This window comes from Colossoma macropomum, unplaced genomic scaffold (assembly GCF_904425465.1).
Source record: "Colossoma macropomum unplaced genomic scaffold, Colossoma_macropomum, whole genome shotgun sequence".
NCBI classification, from domain to species: Eukaryota; Metazoa; Chordata; class Actinopteri; order Characiformes; family Serrasalmidae; genus Colossoma; species Colossoma macropomum.
The window spans coordinates 1,476,165-1,495,232 of record NW_023494803.1 but is presented as its reverse complement, the minus strand read 5'-3'; the positions used below and the strand labels follow the sequence as shown (position 1 = coordinate 1,495,232).

Genomic DNA, 19,068 nt, shown 5'->3' with positions numbered 1-19,068 from the left:
ATGAATCTGTTTAGTCATTAACATCGTTACACCATACTATGCAAAACTAATCCATTCATTACTGAGTATCTTTTATTGTAATTAGGTCCTGTATGTTTGTGTCTGTGCTGCTTTTGCAGGGTTGCAGCCTCACACTGACTACAGCTTCCTGCTCACGGCCTGCACAGCAGCCGGCTGTGGAGCAAGCCAGCCATCTATGGGCCGCACGCTGCAAGACGCACCGGCAGGTTAGTGCATCTCTCATAGACATGCACAGCACTGTGTCACACTTACTGCCTCCCCGTCAGGCTTATTCTCTACCTGCACCTTCATGGACAGTGGTCAGAAATATGGACATCAAGCTGTCAAAGCATCAATTTTACAAATTGGGGAAAAAATGAAACATAAAATGCAGCCTGTGCTGAAGCTATTGCACATTTTATACAGTTTTATTTGAACTCAGCAAGCAAATAGAAATTGTGCACTAAAATTAGCAGAAAAATGCCATATTTAAGTTGGTTCCCTGCAGAGGATGTTTTATTTATTTATCATTTATTTTCATTTAGACAATTAACAAAGTCATTTGACCAGACATGTTCAAACCTTTACGTACATCTGTATTCATTTTATTTTCTAAATCAGATGCTTTACTGTGGTGGGAAAATGAGATGAAGCTTTACAGTTCCCCAAATCTCACAATTTATTTATTTTTTATTTTTTACATCATGTAATATGGAAAAAAATAACCTCACAGTACCTGTGGTCATATTTACAGTACATTGTATATGTCTCAATATTTTGTAAGTTGGATTGAACAAAATGAACCATCAAAACAGTATTTTAAAGGTGCCACAGTGGGTTCTTTGAGAGATACCATAGTTTTGGTTCTCAAGGAGATTAAAGAACCTTTCACATTCCGGCACATTTTTCAGAATTTCTGCATGATTAGTTATTGAGTTGTGAAAAAAAGAGTGGTATGGTGTGGAACGGTACATTAGAGAGAATATTTCCAGTTTACAGTGGTGGTGATAGGAACCAGGGGTCATGAAGTCCACAGTGCAATTATCACCATTTTATTCGCTGTTTATCACATCTGGAGTCCTGATATGTAACAATGATGGTAAAATAGTGGTAAATCTGAAGGAGTGAGTGATGTCCAGGCATCAGGCCGTGTGTTCATAACCATTTCATATAATATGTTTCTGTGGGGGAGATTTTAGAGGCTTTCAGTAATTATTAAATCAGTAAGTTTATCTAAAATTTGCATCAAACCACTCCGAATGTTTACAGTGCAGTGATTAAATTACGCAGAAATTTTCAGTGAAACTTCCCTTCAGATGTTTAAAGACGTTTCACATAATGTCATGGTTCCATACCAGTTTAAAGGTCTGTCGAAGAAGCTTTGCTTTATGTGGAAATTTTTAAATGTTTTTTTTTTTGATTAAGGTCTTTTTATTAAAGATTTCACAAAATACAAAAGACAAACAGTCCCATATCACGAGACCCAACCATCCCACCCACCCTCCGGACCTACATCAGTAAGACAAAGCTGTGTAGATTCTTTACCGCTTCTATAAAGAACTGAGACATTGTAACTTAAAATAAATAAATAAATATTATGGAGCCACATTTTCGGCTTTCATTGTATCCACATATGTCAGGAAGGGCTGCCAGTCCTATAAAATCTCTGTACAGATCCTTAAAGAGAGCATCTCATCTTCTCCAACTTGAGATATTACATAAACTCTTTGATCCACTGAGAATAATTAGGGGGAAGAGGGTCTTTCCACCTAAGCAGTGTTAATCATTGGGTATCTGGTGGTGCATCACCAAATAATGCACTATAAGGAGAGTAGCTTATTGGTTCTTCCAGATTTTTAGAGAGTATAAAAAATACATTTCCAAAAGTGATGTAATCTTCATGTCTAGAGATTTTTAAACGTTCTAAATGGATTTTCACACTAATACATCTTTTTTACAGAAGTGGTTCCCTAAAGAACCATCCATTGAAAGGTTCTTTAGGGAACCAAACGTGGTTCTTCTATACTATCGCCCAAAGAACCCTTTCTGGCACTTTTATTCTGAAGACTTTAAACATGTTTTCAACACTGATTAAAATAAACTATTTAAAAAGAAGCAGAGTAAAATAACAAAAGGTAAAAATAAATTCATAAAATAAGATCAGCTACCTGTTATACAGTCACTGTTGTTGTTTACAGGCTTTCTGTAATTACGCTGAATACATGCAGAAATGCTAACGATAACCATGATAAACTCAGAAAAGCGTATTGTGACCAAATTCATCACAGTAATGATAATATATCATCATATTGCGCAGCTCTTATCATATCTTCACATGTAATTTGCTTTATTACTGTGTTTTAGCTGAACTGTAACACAGCCCGTTCTCTCTCTCTCTCTCTCTCTAGGTGTCTGGGCGGTACCCAGGCATGTATTGGTGAACAGCACAGCTGTAGAGCTCTACTGGAGCGAACCGCTTGAGCCCAATGGCCTGCTGACCCGCTACCGCCTCCTGCGGGACAGAGAAACGGTCTTCAGCGGCGGTCCAGAAGCAACCAACTACACGGATGCTGGCCTGCAGCCCAACACCAGGTCCTGTCTGCCGCCCATCTTTAGCGAGCTATTAGCAGTTGATTATCGATGACACCTAATCCTCCATGTGTCTTAAAGAATCTTTCCGCTCCCCTCCCCACGAAGAGCGAGCCTCTCTGATACCAAATCATTAAAAGTTTTGAAGGGAGGGCTGGGCTGGCTAATAAGCAGCAGTGCTGGTATCGATCCAGTGCTCAGGCTAGAGCTGGACTGAAGAGGTATAGTTGAGTACAGCTTTGTTGAATGCATGTGGTTGAGTGATTCATGCCATCATGGATCCTGTGTAGAATAAATGGGGTATCTATATACATACACCGATCAGCCATAACATTATGACCACCTCCTTGTTTCTACGCTCATTGTCCATTTTATCAGCTCCACTTACTGTATAGGTGCACTTTGTAGTTCTACAGTTACAGACTGTAGTCCATCTGTTTCTCTGATACTTTATTAGCCCCCTTTTACCCTGTTCTTCAGTGGTCAGGACCCCCATGGACCCTCACAGAGCAGGTACTATTTGGGTGGTGGGTCATTCTCAGCACTGCAGTAACACTGACGTGGTGGTGGTGTGTTAGTGTGTGTTGTGCTGGTCTGAGTGGATCAGACACAGCAGTGCAGCTGGAGTTTTTAAACACCTCAGTGTCACTGCTGGACTGAGAATAGTCCACCAACCAAAAATATCCAGCCAACAGCGTCCTGTGGGCAGCGTCCTGTGGCCACTGATGAAGGACTGACAAGGTAGGAGTGTCTAATAGAGTGGACAGTGAGTTGACACTGTGTTTAAAAACTCCAGCAGCACTGCTGTGTCTGATCCACTCAGACCAGCACAACACACACTAATACACCACCACCATGTCAGTGTTACTGCAGTGCTGAGAATGATCCACCACCCAAATAGTACCTGCTCTGTGAGGGTCCATGGGGGTCCTGACCACTGAAGAACAGGGTAAAAGGGGGCTAACAAAGTATCAGAGAAACAGGTGGACTACAGTCTGTAACTGTAGAACTACAAAGTGCACCTATATAGTAAGTGGAGCTGATAAAATGATAGAATGAGCGTAGAAACAAGGAGGTGGTCATAATGTTATGCCTGATCGGTGTATATATATAGATACCCCATATATTTTATACCAGGTAGGATCTATGATGGCGTGAATCACCAAAGGAAATTAGAAAAAAGTCTGGTTACACTGATTACATTAAAAGTAAAGTACTTCTGTAACATCAACATAAACATATTAATTCATTACTCAGCTGAATAATTTGGATAATTTATTGTTTGATAATTTATTTATTTCCCAAATTATTGACAGATTTTTGTCCAGGAAGAGCACTAGTTTCTTATTACCACAAGGGTTCAAATTAAGGCTAAAATTACAGGCCAACGAGCCACAAATAGCGCAAAACACCTTTACAGTTTACCTTAAAATTGGTAGATTGGTAGAAACAGGTACACTTGCTTTAACCACAAGACACAGTGTCTGGTTACCCAATGTAAGCTATATAAAATTAGCTCAGGCTCATTCTTACTTAGTTAAAAGCAAGAAATGAGCGCTGCATGCAAAACCTGACACAGAATGAACTCACATAACTGACCTAGTTATTTTTCTAATTTAGACCAATAGTTAGTTAAATCTGCCCTTGTGGATTCATTTGTGACATAGCGATTAATACGGTTTGTCAGAATATGAAATAAATGCAGTTATCAAACAAATCAACAAAACAGCTGCTCTACTTTGCCAAAACTTCACTCACAGTAACTTCACAAGAATACCACTGCTGTCATAATAAGAGTTTAGTCTTAATGCTATTGCTAATACTAGTACTATTACTACTTACCACTTACTACTACCAAGAGAAATAATATATAAACAATTATTATTATTGTTGTTTTTGTTGCTGGTAGTAGTTTGTACTGGCAGAAGAATTGCTAATAAACAGACTAAGATAGGACACTTTTTTTGCTTGAGGTTCCTGATATAGGCCAAAAAACTGTTTTAATCACAATTTGAAAATCTGAAAATCACAAGAGCTGCAGTTTTAATTAAATCCTAAATTATTTGCAGTGATCTTAACAAGTTTTAAGGGAAGAAACTTAACCTAATGCCACTGAGCTTGTGAACAGACATTCAGGAACACTGCATTCAGCATTAGATGTGTTGGTTTTCCTGGAGTAGCCTAGAGCTTAATTGAAAAATAGTCGCATGCAAATTGAAATATTGGTCAGAAAAATTGCAGATAGACCACAAAACATCTATATGTAGAAAAGGAGAGGAACATGAGTACTTTTCACACAAGGTGATAGGGCAGAATAAATCTGGGAAAGAGACGATCTATTTATATTGATTATTTTCAGCTGTTATTAGCATTTTAGAATTCTCATCGTATGTTATGGACATTTGAAGTGTGGTCGGTTCCAAATATCAGATTTTTCATGTGTGTGATCAAAAATGCATCTTGAAGCCACTCTCTAATCGTAAAACACACACATTGTATGCTTTTGGATTGTTTTGTTTATGCAATATAGCGAGTAAATATTTGAAAAGGCTGGCTGTGTCGAATAAGCAGCTTAAGATACAATATAAATCTGTTTGTTTTCATTATGTTATCTGCAGGGAGAGATGAGAAAATGCTCAAGTTGTCATTCAGAGCTTCACTGGTGATGCTCTCATGCGTTTATTTATTTATTTATTTATTTATTTATTTATTTCCCTGCCCATCCATGTCGACAGCACAGATTCGAGCTGTCAAAGCAATCAGTGCACTCTGATTGGACAGTTTGGATGGGTCACCAGCCTTCTTCTCCATAACCACCTACCCCCCTCTTTTCCCACCGGTTTGTTTATATTGTGGCTTCAAAGAGAGTCGCAGCGAAGCATGACGTTTAATTTGCCGTAATTCCAGATGACCTGCCAGAAGGCATTCCCCTCTCTGCTTTTGGCCCCTTTTCTCTTTCTTTGTCCAATTTAGCTCTGCAAGGAGAGCTACAAAGGCTGGCGGCCGCTTCATTATCCAGCGGGGCTACAGGGGGACGCATGAGACGGCTAACCGAGGGGCCGCGCTCATCGATTATTTATGACAATGTTGATTAGCTGTCACATACCTCACCACGGTAGAAAGTGTGTCTGATGAGTGAAATATTAAGTCCCAGCCCCCATCATCACCACCACCACTTCTGGGAGAACCTGGTAGCCATACACTGCTTCCTTTGATGCAGCACAGTTTGCAAAGTCAGAAACCAGCTTTAATTTACTCAGTTTCCAGTCAGAACAGCATGAAGAACAAATTATTTGTTTTTCAACACAGGAAACATGTTTAGCAGAAAATTACGACTAAATTTAATTACATTTCTTCAGTATTTAGTCTGTCCATCTTTTGTCTTTATTCCAGCTGCCATTCTTTTCAGGAGACTCGCTTTCAGTTTTTCACAGAAATCTTTCCACACCTCCAACATTCTGTCTGAGAGGTTGGCTGCATTTATGGTTTCTCAAAATCCAGGTTATCCCAAACATATTCAGTGATGTTGGGATCTGGACTTTGGGGTGGTCAGTTCATTGTTCTAAGACCACCAGCAGCTTTTTGGTTTGCAAACTTTTTCTTCTTGACAGCCATTAAACAGATGACAGTGAACAACTCTGTAGAGTCACTCACCTGCATGCTCAAAAATAAGGGTGATCTGGAGTGACACCAGAGAAAAACCTGTCTGCTTCTCTGAAGAACCTTTAAATAAATAAATTGTGACAGTGTGAAGAATCTTTTTGAAGTTTGAAGAATCTTCATATAATGTAAAGGTTCAATACCAATTAACCATCTATTGATCGTTAAAACAAACAGTTAAGAAACAGTTAAAAAGGGCCTTTTTGGAATATGTTGCCTTGAGGCAACACTGTGTGACAGTGGAAAGGAATGGTACAGTAACTCAGGAATTATACAGTTACACATATATCAGTTAGACAGATGCAGACCTACACATACTACAGTTTATTTGCAGCAGTCTGCAGTGGTCAAGACATCTCGCACTTGCAGTTTACAAATATGTGCATAAAGCATGTCAGGTGTCAAATCTGATGATATGACAGTCTGTATCACTTTTTTCATTGTTGCACTATGTTGCCTTAAGGCAACATTCCCCAAAAAGACCTCCACATTTTTACTGTTTTTGATTTTAACAATCAGTAGATGGTTAATTCATATAGAACCTTTACATTGTATGAAAATTCTTTAAAAAGATTCTAATGTCTCAATGTATTTATTGAAAGGTGCTTTAAGTAACCAGTGATCTTCTATGGAGTGACACCAGAGAAAAACCCTATGAACCCTACAAGATGAAATTATTTTTTAGCATTTATTTTATTCAAAGATTTTGTGGTTCAAATGATATAGTTTCTCAGTTTTGAGGCAGCATTGAGCGACAATGGAAAAACACTCTTTCTTATATGACAGTCTGTATCACTTCTTTCCATTGTCGTGCTATGTTGCTTCAAGGCAACATATCCATAAAAAGACCTCCACATTTTTTGATTTGGTTTTAATAGTCACTTGATGGTTAGTTTGTTTAGAAACTTTACGTTATATAAAAGTTCTTCAAAAAGGTTCTAATAATGTCACAATATATTTAGGTTTTTCTCGGGCTCTCCAAAGATCCTTTATTTTCAAGAGTGCAGGTGAGTGACTGAGAGTTGTTCACCGCTTAAATCATTAGTTATTGATATGATTTAAAGGTGTTCACTGTCAGTTGGTTAAAAAAATGAGATACAACATTCCCAAAGTGGTTCCTCGTTCAGCCTTTTCCTCCGGGGCTTTAGCATCTGTTGGGTTGGATTGATCCACAAAACTCTTTGAAATGTCAACATCCAAACAAACATTGTCTGTTGGCTGTCTGTGTGTGAATTACTGTGGTCCTTTCAGACCCATAGCATTGAGTTCTTCTCACAGTGGAAGGATGGACAGGAACACTGGAGGTTGATGTTTTCCTCTCTGATGAAACCTTTAAGTGCTCCTTATCTGATGGTGACAGTTGCGCTGGTCTACCAGGTCCTGCACGGTTGTAATGAGTCCCTTTTTCTCGGTGTCTTTTAATCATTTTTTGAACTCCATTTTTGGAATCTTCTGTTTTTTCCACTTATTTTCCTTTGGCGTTCCTCTTCCTTATCTAATATCAAATCTTCTCAGCAATATCTCCTGAAAAATGAATAAATAGTACTTACTGGTTATTTTGACTAGATATTGGATGAATGAAGGGACAGAATTATAAATCAGAATCGGAATCGCAATCAAGCTTTATTGGCCAGATTTGCAAGGAATTTGGTTTTGGTTCCAGGAGCTCACAGTGCACAGTATCAGACAGACATTTACATAAATAAAATAAAATAAAATATGCGTTCCTACCATCACTCACTCATACACACACAGTCATACCTGTAAACCTTACATTGTGCAAAGTATATGCCTTAAGTTAATAATATATATATCAGTTATACACATACACAACTACACATACTACAGTTTATTCATAGCCATGTACAGTTGAGACATCTTGTGCTTGCAGTTTGCGAATGTGTGTGTAAAACGTGTCAGGTGACAAATCTGCAGCGCTAATGCATTTTATTGCCAGTGATGAGAGCAGTATATGATGGCTGATGGGCTTATTTTAAAGGGATAGCGCTGGAACAATAGTTAATGCGTAGGTATTAATGGCTGTGTATGGAGTTTATGGCAAATTAAAAGCCTCGAATGTTCAACATGACCCACTTACATTGCCAATGCAGACCTTTGCACTGACACCTCTTGCTGTTTAAAAGCTAAATCTATCTTGTGAAGTCATGTATGTCTTAAAAGAGCTTTCCTGCAGGCATTTTTATACCCTGCACCAAGCATTAACGTGCAGACACACACACACCCACACACACACACACACACCCTCACCTTCCCATTCATATGCATGTCTGTGTGGAGTATCTATCAGGCCTTTGAAAGATCACGGCAGAGGCACTGATCAGCATTGCATTAACACTGTCATCTGTTTAATGGCATCACCCTTTATCGATCCACTGGGGAGCTTTAGGCTGCGCTGTTAAAGTGGAATTAACAGCAAGCATTTCCATTAGAGTATTTGGAGTATTTTAGGCATGGAAGATGTATCTTGATATTAAAAATGGCAAAAATCCATATAGCAGGTTAAGAAGATGCACTTTAAAAAATAAAGGTTCCTAAATAGCTTCTAAAAACCTTTAATCCTCGTTTGCAAAATGTTGCCTTAAGGTAACAAACCTATTTTCCTTACTTTACAATGATGTGATACATATTTAATGACAATGAAAGGGTTAAACATTAGGGGAATGAAGGGAATGAAGGTGTGAATAAACCAATAAAAAGCTTTCAACACATTCAGCATTATATAAGTAAATTGAATGTTATATAAATATCTAAGTTGCCTAGAAGCAACACTGTGCAGCAGTTAAAAGGATATAGCCAGTAGCAAACAAAGTGAGAACGTTGCAGTTATTGTTTAGTTTTTATTTTTTAATTTATTTTTAAATTTTATTGTGTTTTTGTTTATTTAGGAAATCTCATTTTGTTTATGCAATATTAGTGGCTAGAAGCCCATTTTGGTCAATTGTGCCGCAGTCAGTACGCACCGACTAGTGTCATTAAACTGTGTAGAAAATTAAATCCAATTCTGATAATTAAATTTGCTGAATTCTTTTTATGTGTTAGCATGATTTTGATCATGGTTTTAGATGAATGTTTAATGTGAAAGACATTGAAACATTGTTTCATAAAATTTCAGTGTGGTAACGTTTTATTTGAAAACGACATGAAGTAGAACGGGTCTTTTTTTAGCATTCATAATATTCAGGTAATATTCAGAGATTATGTGGTTCATCTTTAACAACAAATTATGTAGATACTCAGTTTTGTTCCAGAGATTTAGATGGAAAATCCCTCTTCTTATATAATCCCTCTTCTATGAAGTTTCTTTCCGTTGTCGCACAATGTTGCCTCAAGGCAACATACCCCAAAGTTTTTACTGTTTTTGTTATTTTGATTGATTGATTTTAATAATCAGGTGCATTTTATGCAGGTAAATCCAACATATTTTTAAAACATTGCTCTCATTATGCAATAGATGGTTAATTGCTATAGAAAGTTTAAATTATATATAAGTTATTTAAACTTTAAAAAGGTTCTTCACATTCACAAGTCACTCCAAAGAACCACTGCATTGTTTACCACCTACAGTTATTTAAACGATTTAAAAGTGTTCTTCCGGTGCTTTAGCAGCTGTTGGGTTGAATTAAGCCATGAAACTCTTTGAAATCTCAAATCCAAAATGGAAACGCTGTCTGTCGGCTGTCTCTGAGTGAAATATATTGACTGTCTGTTGTGCTGTTAGTGAGCAATGAGGGGCGAAAAACAATTCACACGTCTCCGCAAAGACAATTTCAGTTAAACACAATAAAAATTGTATTTAAACTAAAAAAAAACACTAATAAATGTTGACTCACTTGCTCACCTATGAAGTCGAAAATCTAGTTTGCTGGCTTCTGTAAATCATGCATTTTTACATCAAAATATATTCCGATTTTAAGCATTATTGAAGAAGACAAGGCATAGTTTAACGGGGGCCTCCAAAACAGGTGGAAAAATAATATTTCATGGCTACTGTATAAAAAGGGTTAAACCATCATTTTTTAAATGCATGCTTTTTGCGTGTGTGTTGATAAATTAAAAAAGGATATATCTTTTTTTTGTTTAGCACAGCCACAGGTTTTGTATTTTTGCTAATGGTTGTGACTGATTTATTATCAGAATTATAAATGTCATATTTATGCCACTACATTATACAATCTGAGAATATATTTACAAGAAAGAGTTGCACTAGGATTGGATCCACAATACTGTCTATGTTTTAACAAGCAATGATACACTTTGACTTCATCTCTGTTTCCTAACTGCAGGTAGATCTTCACACCAGAGCTGCAGTTTCATTTGCGATTCTGTTTGAACAGGTACGTCTACGAGTTGGAGGCCGGCACTGGTGGTGGGAGCAGCCTGAGCAGCAAGTATGTCATCCAGACCCCCGTCTGGTCCCCTGAGAGGGTCCCTGCTCCGTATAATGTCAACGTCTCAGGCCCGCGCTCCGTCTTTGTCGCCTGGTCACCCCCAGGTAATGTTTACACCCTAATGCACAAAGCAACCTCTCTATTTAGCACTCACTCAGGGGTGATTTATCCGCGCTCTGGCCAGAGAGAGTGTCGGCGTGCGGGGAGGGAAAATTTACGAGGAGCGCGGTGAGGAATTTAATGCGGACCGATCGTGGTCACAGTACACTTTGGTCAGTGTGGGCAGGACGTAGATGGCTGCAGCCAATCAATTAGCTCGACATTCAAACTCCAGTGACGGCTTCCCCAACATTAGTGTGAATTAATGTGGGGCTGTTTAAAGTGTGTTTGTGTTCTGTCTCCTGCGCGCTGCCTTTCACTGAGCTGTTCATGGCTGTTTTTTTGTTTTTTACCTTAGCTTTCACTCCCTTTCTACAAACCCAATTCCAGACATCAGGTATAATATAAATAAAAACAGAAGGGACTGTCTTTACAGGTATTGAACTGAAAACAGCACAAAGAAGAGATATTTAATATTTCACCTTATACAACAGTGAGTTCCGGCCACGCAAGCTGATTGGTTGAGAAGCGTTCTAACTGTGCTGTTATTTCACCATAACATCACGTTTTTTTTCACAAACACTGTATCACTCCGCTGAGACGCCGTTGCTAAGTAACGACTTTGACAGCTGTAGGAGACGCTCAAGACTTTTGAACGTTTTTACTTCTTACTTTGCCACAAACAGAAAACGGACACTTTTAAGATCACATTTGACCGACAGCCGATTTGGTCAGACTCTGAAGATGAGACGACACTAAATTCCCAAACTGTCATCACCACTGAGCAGCTTTTCAGTCGGCAGCTGAGACAGAAGAACAGCTGAACAACCTGGAATCAGCCAGAAATTAACCCAACACCATTCGCCAAACTAAATGGGCTGTAAGATGCTTTACAGACTGGCTGGAACAAAACAACATTAATATTGATCTGGAAAAACTGACAAAACTGAGCTGAACTTGATATTGCGGCAGTTTTATAGCTCAGTACTTCAGAAGGCGAGGCTTACAGCAGACTGTGCAGCGAGTGGGCGGAGCTCGTTACTCTGACGTAGCAACAAGCTGCTCGTTAAGGAACTATAATTTGGTGAAGGAACTGTGAACATTAAAACATATTAAACGCCGCGTTCACGGCCCAGTTTATTAATTTATTACTGTATTTATTTAACTGTTGTATTAAAGCAGTAGAACACTCGAGGAGTGTGTTATCGCCAATAACATCACGGCTGTGATGATCTAAGTTCAGGGTGTTCTGTTCTCCAGGCCAAAGAGGAAAAGTACCAGTATATAAAGATAAATTAGAGAGATAAAAGTGACATAAAATGCTAAAATTACTAACGTTTCTAATAACCCTGCATTTGCATTGATCCATTGTGGTAACACTACACGGCAGATCCCATTCATCTCCTGAAGGAAGCATCAGATTTTTCACACTTGGGCTGTGTCTGAAACTGAAGGCATCAGCCTTGCTGCCCTATACTGTCTCATTGCCTTGGAGGGCAGCAGTGTGATGAAGATATCTGCTGTTGAATCGTGTGTGAGACATGCTGTGAAGATGGTGATACGTCATGATATTTCCAAGATACTCACAGCTCACTGCTAGCCGTTAGCATTAGATATTAGCAGCTTTCATCCAGTAAAAGTCTTTTAACCCTTAAAACCTGCATTTTGGGGATTCTTTGGTATTTTTTGGGTCAATTACAATTGCAATTATAAAGTATTTACATGTGACAGTCACACAGGCCATATGTTTTTATTTTCAGGAGACCCTGGGCTACTCAGATATGCCATTGTTTGGCATGAAAATGCTAACAAATTTGATATCTTTATGAATTTGGGTCATTTCTGATCAAAAATGTACCCAGCGCCTGCTAAATTTTGTATTTTTTTAATTATAGAGATCTTGAAAACAGGTGCAGTCATAGTTATCTTTTCAGAAATTGTTAGTCTGGAGTGTCTGTGAGCTGAAAGTGCAAGAATGTTGATGGTGATTCATTCTGTTGGTTATTATGAGTAAAATTAAACAATTAGCATAAGGCGGACATGTTTTTTATTGGTTTACTGTCCTGTTGGATTCAGGCTCAGTGCTAAAACTCTGATACACAGCAAGACAGGTTTTATCAATGTAAACTGAAAGCCCTTTGTTTATAATATGAAGGCTGAAAGCAGAGATGTAGTATAACAGTAGCGAGAGGGTTTGGGTGATTTTGGAGCTGATCTCTGGCTGATGGACGGTCACAGGTGGATGAAATCACTGTGGATGGTGAGGCAGAGTCTGATGAGTGATCTGATGTGTGAATCATGATGCTGTTTTAACCCTTTGTTGGAATATAAAGGCCAAACAGCAGAGCAATAATATCAGGATTTTAGGTGAATTTCTAAGCCGAATTACTCACTGATGCTGATGTCACAGCTCAATGATGTCATGCTTGCTAGTTAGTTGTGGGTCTGCTGAATGCCCTGATATGTGGATCTTGTTTGTATCTTAAACCGTTCTGAGGTTATGAAGGCTAGAAGTGACCTACTGACATTTTAGAACCAATTATACTGTGTAGTTATTCTCCACTGTAACAGTGCTGTTATTTTTTCCTAACCACATCGGTGCTGACACAACGGATCATGGGATGTGTAAGGCTGCTGGTCTGAGTGGATCAGACACTGCAGTGCTGCTGGAGTTTTTAAACACTGTGTCCACTCACTGTCCACTCTATTAGACACTCCTACCTTGTCGGTCCACCTTGTAGATGTAAAGTCAGAGACGATAGCTCATCTGCTGCTGCACAGTTTGTGTTGGTCATCCTCTAGTCCTTCGTCAGTGGTCACAGGACGCTGCCCACAGGACGCTGTTGGCTGGATATTTTTGGTTGGTGGACTATTCTCAGTCCAGCAGTGACACTGAGGTGTTTAAAAACTCCAGCAGCACTGCTGTGTCTGATCCACTCAGACCAGCGCAACACACACTAACACACCACCACCACATCAGTGTTACTGCAGTGCTGAGAATGATCCACCACCCAAATAGTACCTGCTCTGTGAGGGTCCATGGGGGTCCTGACCACTGAAAAACAGGGTAAAAGGGGGCTAACAGAGTATCAGAGAAACAGATGGACTACAGTCTGTAACTGTAGAACTACAAAGTGCACCTATACAGTAAGTGGAGCTGATAAAATGATTGGTGTATTCTGTTATGTATTTTTTTTCTGAAGGTTGCTGCTTAGTTGAACCCTTTCACTAATGTTCTCTACGGTCGGTCTCTGGTGAACTACTGAGATGTGTGCCTGAACTAAAGCTGTTATGTGGAACGTGCTGTCCTTGCCGTGGCCCTGCGCTCATCATTTCTGTGTCATTCTGCAGCCCACTGGTCTCCGCTGATCAATCAGCGCATGTGTTTGCAGTCGCAGGCAGCGGTGGGCCCATCTGCAGGGTCCCGCTGAGCATTGTGGGGCTGCCAGGGCTCAGCGTTCTCCCTCCTAGAGAGCACGAACACAAACAAGCAAGCGAGCGAACAAACAAATAAATGCCCCTCCCCCCCCCGCCCCCGCCCCCCCATTCTCCCTCCTCAGTGTTTGCTTCAGTATTGCTTCAGTCGGGCTGACACGAGCTCATTCCCATTCAAACCCTGCACGCTCACACCTATTACACTGTCCACCTGCTGAGGAAGAAGAGGAAGGGAGTGCGTACCGGCGCGCTGGTGTCTGTTCTCGCCAAGCCGCTCATGCGTGGAGGTGGGTGTGAGCGCGCTCGTCCGCATATTCATGCACGCTACCGCCGAGCAGCCCTGATTGTCTGCCTCAGATGGTCCATCTTTTGTTATTATTGTCTCATTAGGCCTCTTTCCTGTGAGAAGAACCTGTTCAGAGGCTTCAATTATACCTAAAGAGGCCTTAACTAGACCCAGTGCCCACTGAAAACATTTACATAGCCTGGATTATTTATTGACTTTACATTCAGAGAGGCCGAAATACGTAAAAAAAAGAAAATCTATGGCTTTAAAGCACAATCTCTCACGCTTGGTTAAGTCGGGACGCACAGCCGGCCGCAGGCTCCGGAAGGTGGCGGACCCGCGCTTGACGAATCAGGTCTGATAGCGCGTTCCTTTTCCTTTCCTACGTGTCGTTATTTCTTATTAGACTCTCATTCAAGTTGAAAGTGGGGGAAAACTCCAAAGTCAGTGATTAGTTGTAAATAATAGAACTTAAGGACCTGTGCGATTGAACTTCTCTGGCAGGGGAGCTCTGATCAAAGCGCCCTCTAATTTGAGCGGGGTTTGTGTCTCGGGCAAAAGACTACATCTGCTCGGGGAGACGGCAATGAAGGAAGTTGAATAATTTAACTTTTTCATTTGTAAAGATAATCAGGCCGCTCGGAATACATCGCCGGGCCTCATAAATGTTGAATAACCTATCAGCCTCCAGTTGCTGTAAATTATGAAAGGCGCCAGTGATGGGAATATTAACAAAGCGCCCATGCCAGGCCCGCGGATCTCTCACTCGGAATGTGTAGTGGCAGACTTTCCGACGGTGTGAGAGAGCGGGAGAAATCAGCGGAAACGTCGCCTTTGCACACTAGGAATCTCTGGTTTACAAACAATGCGGTTCTCCATATTGCAGGACATTTGTTTTTGAGTCAGCCACACTGGAGATAACTCATGGTGCTTTTTGTGCACCTAGATTCAGTCAGTTTAAACCTGATTAAATTTCAGCCAATTATATCACTGGAACTCAGGGATGCCACTGCTATCCACAACCAGACGTCCACAAGAGTGCAATTAACCATGAAAATTACAGTGTAATGCTGAACAAGCAAGCATGTCCTGGACATCATGTAAACAGAACTGAAAAAGTTAGCTAAGCTGTCTAATGGTGGCAGAAGGTGAAGTGCTGGACTTTGTGGAGGAACCATGTGTTGACCATACTCACTTTGCAGTGTAATAGAAACATCTACTGTATACCTTGACTCAGTGAACATACATCCTCTATATAGTTGTACACTTACAGACTGTAGCCCATCTGTTGATAAGGCCTTATTGATAAGACAACAAGGCCATGGTAGTGCATTTGGTGCTGGTGCAAGGATGTCAGAGACACTGCTGATGAAGGGACAGAGCAGCTTGTCTGCCGAGGGTCATTTAGGCTGCAGGTTTTCGTTCCACATAAGCTGGAGCTCACCTGATTCTACTCATCAAATCAGTTGGTCTGCAGCCACCTTTTACAGGTAAGATTGGGCATCCCTGGGCTAGAAGATGGCTAACAATGTGCATGCCAACAAATGTCAGAAGGGTCTGGCTGCAGATGTGCACTTTCAGCCTGAAGTGCACCGCCAGCCTACCGATGACGTCAGCGCCGCTCTGCCACAGCAGTGTTTTTGTTGGTTTTATGAGGAAAAACGGTGAAACATGAACTGCTGGATCACAAGAGCTACATTAACTGTATATTAACATTGTCATACTGATAATAAGATAATTAAATATGGAAACTTTCAAAATAAAACCTTCCACAATGATCAGACATGAGTGTCGGGTTTATTTGCAAAAAACAAAAAGGCTACTGAAACTCATGAAAGCCACACTGAAGGCGAAGAACCGCTTATCAAAACTGTAATATTGATTAAAATAGAACTTATGCTAGATGGTTGTGACAGCGTACAGTCAACGCAGTACCGATTACTTTTGCTGTCTCATCAATGTCGTCACAACTTCCTAGAAAGTTGTCAGACAACGCTGTCATAACTTTCTGAGGAATTACATTTGAACATTGTGACAATGTAGAAAAGCACCAAGCAGACGATGCTGTGGGCACCGAAACAGTCACAACGTCACAACGTAACTGTGTTTGCAGGGCCGTTAGGAGTAAAACCTGATGGTTTTGCTTCCTAATGGGAACTGCCTTGATGGTTGCCATTAGGAAACAATCAAATGTACGTGGAATTAGTCTCAAAACACCTGATTAAACGATCAGAGTCCTTTACACTGTGATATCAACCCATCAGGAAAACACAGAATACCATTAGCGACTACTGGACACCACCAGGAACCAACAGACACTTTTAATGGGTTCTATGAATTTTTTGAACAGGGAGGTTCGTTAGATGTAACTCTCTAACCGTGTTATGGATGAAAAATGGATCAAATGATGATGTCACTAAGCAGAAGCAGCCAAAAGTCACCGTGCCGTTGGGCTGCTTCTTCTGTTGTGGCAGAGAGTGCCTGTGCACGTGACGTCACTGGGGCTGAGAGTGCATCTGACTGAGAGTGCAGGTCTGCAGCCAGACTCTATTGGCAAATGTGCTACAGTCTTGGACCCTGTATATCACTGGGACCTGCCAGCGGGTCCAGACCTTTATTACACACTTTATTACCTTAAGAATAAGACTTTGCATTGCTTTCCATGTAGTTACAGAATAATAATCTTCAAGATGCAACAGGCCTGGGATCTTAAGAGGAGTCCTACATCATAAAGGAGACCTACGATGGAAACTGTTCATTAAAACTGAACTAGAATTAACTATGATCAAAAAAAAGGTCTCCTGATGTTCTGTGATCTTGTTCAGTGAGGAGTTTGTGTTTCTATAACATAGCTGTGTTTGTGTATGTTCTCAGGTGTGTACAACACCAGTCTTCCCATTGAATATAATGTACTGCTGAACGCCGGTACAGAGCGTCCCCTCTTCCGCCCGGCCGGCTCGGACCAGTTCCTGCTGCTCGATGGTCTCGACCCGTACACGACCTACCACATCAGAGTACAAGCCTGTCAAACAGGTACCAGTTTATATGGACCAGAATCACTCACCGGCTGCTTTTTACAACCCTCTACAGTTATAACTGTTGTTTTGCTATGTACTGAATTTACATTACACACATGTTCATATGTAATTATGCAACTACTTATGTTAATTACATAGTTGTTACATAATGAATTATATTTACATTTGATTTACATTCTGTATTGATGCTCCTCTGCCTTTTTCATGTTAATTTCGATGTTGAAAAATGACAAAAAAGTAGCATTGAGACTGTCATCAGTTAGTCCCCAGTGATGCCACAGTCATCCATGAGTCCAAGAGAGCGGAACTGGCCTCTCTCTCCGCTTCTCCCCCATCCCTCAGTGCCATAACTCAAATGGCATTTACTGTTCTCCTCCAAGAGCGTTCAGCTGTCCAGTGACCTTGTGTTACCAGTAGTTTGAAAAGGAGGGGTGACACTTCACATTTCTGGAAAGAAGCATGTGCCGGTCTTCACCCTTTCAGCTTGATAGCATCACATGTTAGGGGGAGATCTAGCTAACAGGTGGAAATGGACATTTTGGAGAAAATCTGGGTTTAAAAAAAACAAGATAAAAACGTGGCTTACATGGCTACTTACAAAAAAATATATACATTAAAGAAAGTTTAAAATGCTCACTTTAAATATAATATCAAGGTTGTCGTGAGCAGCAAATGAGAAGTAATTGGACAAATTAAAAGGAGGCAACACATGACAGACCTAGGAGGGGTAACTGATCCGATGGCAAGGCTATTCTGTTGGTCATGTGCAGCCTGGACTGTGCAGTAACTTTCTGTGACTCAGCAAAGCGCATGTGTGTCCATGCAGATGGTTGTGGGGTAGGCCCTGGGGTCTCTGTCCGGACATCTGAAGCAGCCCCCCAGGCCCTGGACCCTCCTGAGCTCAGTGCAGCTGGATCAGCAGTTATTGAAGTGCGCTGGAGTCCCCCACGCAAACCCAACGGCCTGATCACAATGTACTTCATATACAGGTAACATCCATACATCTTATACTCAAATGCCCAACTTAGTTATGCTGAGTGCTAGTATACACTCATATGCAAAAGTTTGTGCACCCCAAGTCATTTAATGCACACTTACTGTTTATTTGCTGGATTTAACTAAAATGTGATTGTGCAAAACATCAGAAATTTTATCTATCTATCTATCTATCTATATATATATATATATATATATATATATATATATATATATATGTGTTAAACTCAGTGAATAAATAGAAATTACGCACATAACATTTGCAGAAAAAGATATTCCAATATGTTCCCTATTTTCTGAATCATTGGATAGGTAGACATAGTCATGTTAAACAGTGCACTGTATAGAAACTAACCACTGTAGATTTCTTTACAGTGGTAGTGACAGGATTTTGTCACTGATTTCTGTAAACAACCCACATGTTCCCAGTATGGCTGATTATGCAAATGAGCAAGATTTACTATTCAAGAAATCCGAATAACTATAGAAATTAGAAGTAAATCCGTAGCTCTTAGGACTGTGTTGTATAAGCATGTATTGAAAAGCATCTGAACAT

General features: G+C 40.2%; 1 protein-coding gene across 1 annotated transcript in view; it reads left to right on the top strand.

The window, feature by feature from the left end:
- The window catches only part of ush2a (Usher syndrome 2A (autosomal recessive, mild)), a 399,698-nt gene that overhangs the window by 316,439 nt on the left and 64,191 nt on the right, over nucleotides 1–19,068 (top strand). Inside the window, exons 55-59 of the mRNA XM_036594065.1 lie at nucleotides 120–227; nucleotides 2,409–2,592; nucleotides 10,605–10,762; nucleotides 17,353–17,511; nucleotides 18,343–18,505. Coding sequence (XP_036449958.1) covers nucleotides 120–227; nucleotides 2,409–2,592; nucleotides 10,605–10,762; nucleotides 17,353–17,511; nucleotides 18,343–18,505 — 772 coding nt within the window. The remainder of the gene's footprint in view (nucleotides 1–119; nucleotides 228–2,408; nucleotides 2,593–10,604; nucleotides 10,763–17,352; nucleotides 17,512–18,342; nucleotides 18,506–19,068) is intronic.